Source organism: Falco punctatus (assembly GCF_963210335.1).
Source record: "Falco punctatus genome assembly, contig: scaffold_22, whole genome shotgun sequence".
NCBI lineage: Eukaryota > Metazoa > Chordata > Aves > Falconiformes > Falconidae > Falco > Falco punctatus.
In genome coordinates, this window is record NW_027660223.1 from 47,267 (window position 1) to 54,616 (window position 7,350).

The window sequence follows — 7,350 nt, forward strand, 5'->3', positions numbered from 1 at the left end:
AGGTGGGATCTCCAGGTTTAAACCCTGGTGCCTGAAAACCCCAACAAGGACACATGCTTGGAATAAGGGTTCACAAGTCTGGGGTATGCCATGCTCCATTGTTCTATTCCACGATTCACAACAAATGGTTCACAAACAATTCCTGAGGGGAGTGTTTTGATGGGGTGGGGGATTTATTCCCATGTTTCAACTCTGTTATCTAGATTGGACAAAAATGTTTAAGGCACCAAGGCCATACCCCATTTGTTAGCCATTTGAATATGCCAACCTGGGGATAACATGCCTTTCTATTCGTGGTGTATGGATTCACCGTGGGGTCTCAATACATAGCGGATCCCCCCTTTGCAAGGGGCACAGATCCCCTGCCCAGCAGGCAGCTCATTGAGGAGCCCGGCAGGACCTTCTTTGCCAAGCTGCTTTCCAGCAAGGTGGCCCCCGCCTGTGCTGGGGCCTGGGCTTGTTCATCCCCAGGGGCCAGAGTCGGCACTTGTTGGACCTGATGAGGTTCATGCTGGCCCCTTTCTCTAGCCCAGCCTGGTCCCCCCATTCTAGCACACCCACTGTGGTACCAGACACCCCCATGTCCCATTTTGTGGGTGCCAGCAGTGCCCACATCCCTACTGGGTTCAGGCACTGAGGGTGACACAGCCCCAGAAGCGAGATGGATGGATGGGCCCCAGCACCAGGATAGAGGAAAGATTTAACATTTCAGATGGGGGTGCACCCCAGAGGGTTCCCAGCCCTGCACTCCGCAAGCTGCTCACTGGCAGGGCAACCCACTGCTCTTCTGGGAGCAGCGCTGCCACCACGGGGGCTTGCAGAAACAGACACAGTGGTGCCGGCAGTCGCATCTCCACCAAGCCTTTGGGCAGCCCCACAGCTGGGAGCAGCCCTCCTGCAGGCACAATCCTGCCCAGCACGGTCCTGAGGCTGCCTGCCCACGTGCCCTGCCCATGGGGACATGGTGCTGGGGCCTGGGGTCTGCTGGGGCAAATACCCAGCAATTTGGTATTCCCCATTCCCCTGCGGGCCAAGCCATCGTTGAATGCATGAATGATACTCTTAAATGCCTGCTTGAAAAACAGAAAAGGGGAATGGCCCAGAGGCACGTTCAGAGAAAGCATGCTATATTTTGAACTTTTTGAAAATCTCTGTCGACCATGCGGTGCCTTCCATTGTACGATATTTTGTGTCAACTGGTGACAAGCAGCAAAAGCACCAAGGTGTCTTAGTACATGGGAAAGACCCTCATACCAGGCATTGGCAGGACTGCATGGATTGTTAACTTGCGGGAGAGGTGATGCTTGTGTTTCTACAGGTGAAGGTCCGCGATGGATACCTGCTCGCTGTGTGCGGCCTGAGCTTAGCGTGCCGGACCGTGGGAGCGCTGCTGCCGCCAGTCAACCCAACAACTGATGTGTGGGTCTCCTTAGCACAGCAAGTGAACACATCCTGGCTTGGTGTGCCCTTCCTGACTTGCAAACGTTGTTGCAAACGAGTGAATGTATGTGGGGAATGAAGAATCTTGCTGAAAGCCTTGATATCGGGGATAAGTGATTACCTCTGTATAATGTTAATCCAAAAGAAGCTGATATTGTTTGCACTTTGAGCGTCGATAGTTGTCTTTACGTAGATGCTAATGTAGTAGGAGGCTATGATGGGACCATGACACCCACATAAATCAACACGTGAACATGTTGATAAGCATAATGCGCTTAAACGCAATATAGCTTTGGATGAAGCAGGTAATGATGTAGTTGATTTATGGAACTGACGCGAACATATTGCAGTGGTTCTTCTCTTATCCGGAGTAACAGCAGGGAAAGCATTCAAGAGTTAAATCACCTTGTTTGTTAGGCAGTTAAGAACGTGAGTCAAATTGGCCACTATTACATACAAAACAGAGCAAGGATTGGCTTTTTGTTGTTGGCTCAAGGACATGGCTGTGAGGATTTTGATGGTACATGCTGCGTGGATTTTAGGCGCCCCATTGCAGCAACATGTTATGAAAATCTTTGAAAATGTCAGCCTTTTTGGCATCCATTCACTCAATTGGCAGTATCGTTTGTTTGCTATTGCCTTGTTTGCCGTCATGTTTGCAAGGGCCCTGCAGAACATGGCAAGCCTGGTACTAGCTGTTCAAAAAAAACCCCCAAACAAACGGGGGGTGGGGGAGGGGGATCCCGGTAACTGTAGAATCGTATGGAACAGAGACAGTGGGATAATGTGCAGTTTTGGCCTTGCTTTGGCGATGTGCAGCTGAGATCCTGCAGCAAAGAGGTCAATAACTTTGAGGGAGTATGAGAAGAAACTAGGATGCGACAGAAACAAAGGAGGAATGTGATGTCACCTCTAGAAGATAAGGAAACAGCATGAACAGTAGAGAGTAGCCTATAGTGAACAGCGCTAAGGAATGTGTTGTATGAATTTGACTGATCACTCGAACTCTATTCATAAGCAGCTTGCAGAGTTGAGAAAAAACGTACAGGCCATAAAGGTTGAGAACGGGTTAACGGACTGGCTACAGAGTTTAGGAATTACTGGAGGGTTAAAAGACTCCTTTCTGCACGGGGATAACGATGTTAATTGCCATTGTAATCTCTTTAGTGATAACGGGCTGCGTGTGGAATTGCTTTATGAGAATGATGAACAGATTGATAAAAGGGGTCTGGATCGCTCAGAAACAAAAAAGGGGATTTGTGGAGTGACTGGAAGACAACGGACATATTATGAGCAATGCAGACCACGTAACGTTGTTGTAATAGCAGGCCAAGCAGGCCGCAGCTGTAACAAGCAGCAGGTGTTGTGAAGGACATATGCAAGGCCAAGAGAGACAAAGAGACTGTGTATTCGCAGAGAGATAAGGGAGCTGGACAGAAAAGTGAGAAAAAACCGGATGCGTGCACAAGGGGGGAGCAGCGTGTGGGCACCACACCGGGACTAATCCTAGGGGAGGTGGAAGCGTGTGAACGAGTCGTTATAACCTATCACCTTTTACATAACAAAGCCTGCGTAGAGTGTGTATTTTTAGCTGGGGGTATAAATTGCTGTGAGTCTGTTAATAGCATCTGTAGAGTATAAATTGCTGTGTATCCCTTAATAAAGTGGCACCAACTTGATCACATTGGTCGTATCAGTTGTGTCCGAGCCTTCTGCGTCAACAGGGTAGTGCCACTGGCTCTGCCATCACAGCAGGCCAGTGGTGTGGACACAGTAGAGGGAGCCCAGGGTAGAAGAGCCGCTGCATGACAGCGACAGCAGCAGGGCCTGTGCAGACTGGTGCTCCCTTGGCAGAACATCTGCGCTCGCCCTGCAGTAGAGGACGGGGAAGAGAGAGAAGGCTGTTGCCCTGCAGTGCTCATGCACATGTGCAAGCCCACGTGTGCAGGTCCAACTTCTGTTTAGTGAGGACTGGCAGGTTTCTTGGACAGGCACTGGGAAGGCAGTCAGGTGTCGGGTGGCCTGAGGATCCTGACCTCTTCTTCCTCAGCCAAAGTCCCACGAGTCCCAGAATCCCACAATGGTTGTTGTTGGAGGGAACCTCTGGAGATTATCTAGTCCAACACCCTGCAAAAGCAGGCTGTGCTAGAGCAGGTTGCACAAAATCCTGTGCAGGTGGTGCTGCAATGTTTCCAGAGCCTCTCTGGGCAGCCGGTGCCAGTGATCTGAAGCTGGAGTGCTGTGCAAGGGTCCCTGTGCTGGTGGGAGGCAGTGCCTGGGCTAGCTGCAACATCAAGGCACCGCAAAGGGGCAAGGAGATGATGAGCACAACAAGCCCATGCCACGCTCCCTGCCTCCCCACATGACAGTGCCTGTGCCCAGGTCCCTGATGGCTGTGGAGGCCACCTGGCACTGGGCACCCTTTCCCCTGGCTACCCGGAGGCTGCCTTAGGCTCTCTCTAGTCCACTCAGGCCCCCTTCTGAGGCCTTCGTTACACCCCAGACCCCTCTGCAGAGCCTCAAGCCCTCAAAAAGACACCGGACTGGGGGCCCGGTCCCCTAGTCTCGACCATTCCACTCGAGTCCCCGCAGCACACCTCCATAGGTGTCTGGTATGCCCCAGGCCTCCGGTTGCTCCTCTAGCGTGGCCGCTACTACAGCCAGAAGGCAGCCAGGGAGGGGGGCAACTGCCCAGCAGCAGCAGCAGCAGCAGCAGCCTCTTTGCTCCCACTCAAAGCTCATGGTGCTCCCTGCAGCCACTGCAGCCGTAGGCTTGGGCTTGGAAACATGGTGCAGCTGTGAAAGCAGAGCAGCCTGGGGAAGCCCAGGAACTCTGTGGCGTGAGCAAAGGCCCCAGCTCGTGGATTTCCCCTGAAGCCCAGCTGGCCCTGAGAGGCCACTTTCAAGCTGGCTTGCGCCTCGTACAGAAGCCCACGGGGATGCCAGCAGGAGCCAGCCTAAGGCATTCTCTGCTTCCAACTGCCACCCCCAAGGCCCTGAGCCCTCCGATGACCTGCCTTCCTTCCTTCCACTGTTCCCTCATGCTTCTCTCGGAGCAGGCAGAGCTTCAGCCCTTTGCGGTGACCCTTTGTGCCCGACTTGGCAGCCTGCCTCCTTCGGCAGGTGCCGGCTCTGGAAGTCCTTGCCTCGCACAGGAGACTGCAGTGCACTGGCGCATGGTTAGCCATGCCAAGGGAAACACTTTATTGCAAGAAGGCAGCCTGCTGAGTTCTGCCGTTGCGAGGAGCGTGGGCAGGACAGAGCAGGCCTTTGTCACTGAGGCTGCCTTTCATCAGCAGGAATTGCCCCAGCAGGAAATGGTCGTCGTGCGCTGCAGCCTGCCCTGGATGCTCCTCATCGTGCTGCTCCAAGCTATTTCGCTCTTAGGTACTGCAGGAGCTCCTGCAGCCGAGTAAAGAAGTCCAGCAGCTTCTGGACTGGAAACGGGCAGGGTGGAAACCGGCTCGATTCTGTTGGCCTTGGCCTTGGGCTCTGCAGGGGGGTGTAGGTGAAGACTGGCTGTGGCCTTGCAGTAGTGGTTACTGCTGGGCGCAGGCCCATCTGCACCAGGATCCAGTTGTAGAAGTGCTGGGTGGAGGTGTAGACTCCGGGCTTCCTTGCTCTCGCACAGCCCGTCCCCCAGCTGGTCACGCCAACAAGCCAGAAGTAGTCGGCGCTCTTGTCTTGGCACACGAGAGGCCCACCGCTGTCCCCCTGCAGCACAGGAGAGAGGATGGAGGGGTTGTTGGGTGGCCACCGTCAGCCCGGTGGCTGGCTCCTTCTCTCTCAGGGCACCTGCCAGAGCTGCATTCAGTGGCCAGCCAAGCTCTGTAGAAGCTTGCCTGGCAGGGGGCGGTGGGCCTGTGAGGCAGGGCTCGCTCTCACCGCTCTTCACGGTGGTGGTGAAGGTGTGTCAGACGGCTGGGATGGTGGAGCTCTGGGCTGCCAAGGGCACCGGGTGGGCCTTCTGGGCAGCGTGCCAGGCCTCTGGGACAAGGCGGGCAGGCCCTGGGCAAGGGCTTGCCCATGGGGAAGGGCGGGTAAGGCCCTCAGCGGTGGGGACCCAGCCTTGGGGGTGTGAGTGGCCATCAAAAGGCCGTGATGGCGCACGTTTGGGCGGTTGTGGCGGGGCTGCCTGCGCTGCCGGGGCTGGGCTTGTAGCACGCTCCTACCTGGCAGGTGTCGATGCCGCCCTGCGGATAGCCGGCACAGATGTTGTGGGTGTGGATGGCCCCCCTGTACCAGCCGCTGCTGTTACAGACCCTGGCATCAATGAGGTGGACCTGGGCCTCCTGCAGCGCGTATGCCGATCCTCCAGCCGTGAAGAGCACAGAAAGGAATGAACACCCAGCAGCTCATTGCCAGTTCTCCTCCCCCGTCTGGCTGAAGCCCTCCCCCGGGGCTTGGCTTTGCGTGCGGACAGGCGCTGGACCGCTCTTGCCTTTCTGCCTTGCTCTGGGTCAATGGCCCCGGCCCCTCTCTCGAAGAGAGAGGCTTACGCCCCCACAGCCTGACTCTGGCTTTCGCCTCTGCCATCAGGAAGCGCGTCCTGCTTCCCCAAGCTGGCCAAGCTTGCACTGGCACCGCCACTGCGTTTGGGCCACACATCTCTTGCTTTCCTGGCACCCCAGCCACTGACGTAGCAGGCTGTCAGCTCTGAGACTCTCAGCGAGGCGTCGGGCACACAGGCAAGCTGTACGTAGCTGTTGCACTGGACAGGCTGGTCCAGTTCCAGCAAGGCAATGTCGTTCCTCTGTGTGACGTTCCAGTAGTGCTGGTGAACCAGCAGCCGCCTGATGGCGCGCACCTGAGCCTCAGGGCCCAGCTGAGTCAGGTGCGTAGCACCGAGCACCACGCGCAAGACGGTGATGTGCCTGGAAGGCAGATGGAGAGAGGGCTCAGAGGGAGCGCAGCCACGTGCTGCAGCAGCCCGGCACTTGCCCTGCCTTCTGCTCGACGAGGGAGAGAGGCAAGCAGCGCTAGGGAGGCTGCGACTGCCCTCGCGTGCCCTGGGCTCAAGCAGTGTCGAGCGGGAGGCTGCTGGGAAGCAGTGGCACGAGCCCAGCCTTCTCCTGAGCAGCCTCTCGGCGGGGCTCCGGAGTGCCCAGGCACTGGGCGTGCTGCAGGGCAAGGGGACGGCAGTAGCACGTGCTGCTGCGCTCAGGGCACCTGCTAGTTTGTGGGGCTAGCCCCGACCCCTGGTCCTCCTTACCTGACCTCGATGAAGCAGTGGGCTGCTGTGAGGACCCACTGTGGGCTGATGAGGGAGCCCCCGCAGATGTGCGCCGTGCCTCCTTCCACGAGAGCCTGGATGCTGACGATCCAGGGCCAGGCCCCTGGCTGGGCATCTGTGCCACCCACGACGCGCGACATGCCGTAGTGCAAAGCCATGGGCCGAAGCCCGCAGCTCCCTCTGTAACCAGAAACTCCTTACTGTGCTGCTGGATGGCTTGCGCCGTTGCGGCTGAAGGCCAGCCGTCTTCCCTCCCCACAAGGCATGGCCAGACGGGCCGAGGAAACCCGTGGGGCCAAAACCCGCTCCCCTCGCCTGGCTTTCTGCTTCAGCCCGTAGACGAGTTGTGCCGGCAGCCTGCCGGCTGTCTGTCAAGGCACTGAGCCTCCCACATGGCTTTCAGGAACCTGGGGGGTGGCCATGGGGGACAAGCAGGCCCCCTCCAGTGAAGCCCACAAGGCTTGTCCAAGCTCCCTCCCAGAGCCTGGGGCCACTTACCCACAGCTGTCCCATGTGCCGTGCACAGGACAGCACACGGCCAGCAGGACAACGAGGAGACGCAGAAAATCCATCGCTGCCAGCGACATGTGGCAGCTGCAAGGACGAGGGCTTGTCGCCACCAGTACGGCGGCCGATGTACTGCCCGCAGGATTCCCATTGCCCAGGGTTCCCTTGGA

The 7,350-nt window shown here is 57.1% G+C and overlaps 1 protein-coding gene across 1 annotated transcript; it reads right to left on the reverse strand.

The window, feature by feature from the left end:
* Nucleotides 1–3,213: 3,213 nt before the first annotated feature.
* Nucleotides 3,214–7,350, reverse strand: LOC308057562 (acrosin-like). Its single transcript, XM_080411641.1, has 5 exons — nt 7,172–7,350; nt 6,652–6,853; nt 5,996–6,610; nt 5,613–5,780; nt 3,214–5,154 (listed from the first exon to the last, which is right to left on the reverse strand). Exons 1-5 carry the CDS (start codon nt 7,258–7,260, stop codon nt 4,813–4,815), a joined length of 1,416 nt encoding a protein of 471 aa, XP_080267767.1. The 5' UTR covers nt 7,261–7,350; the 3' UTR covers nt 3,214–4,812.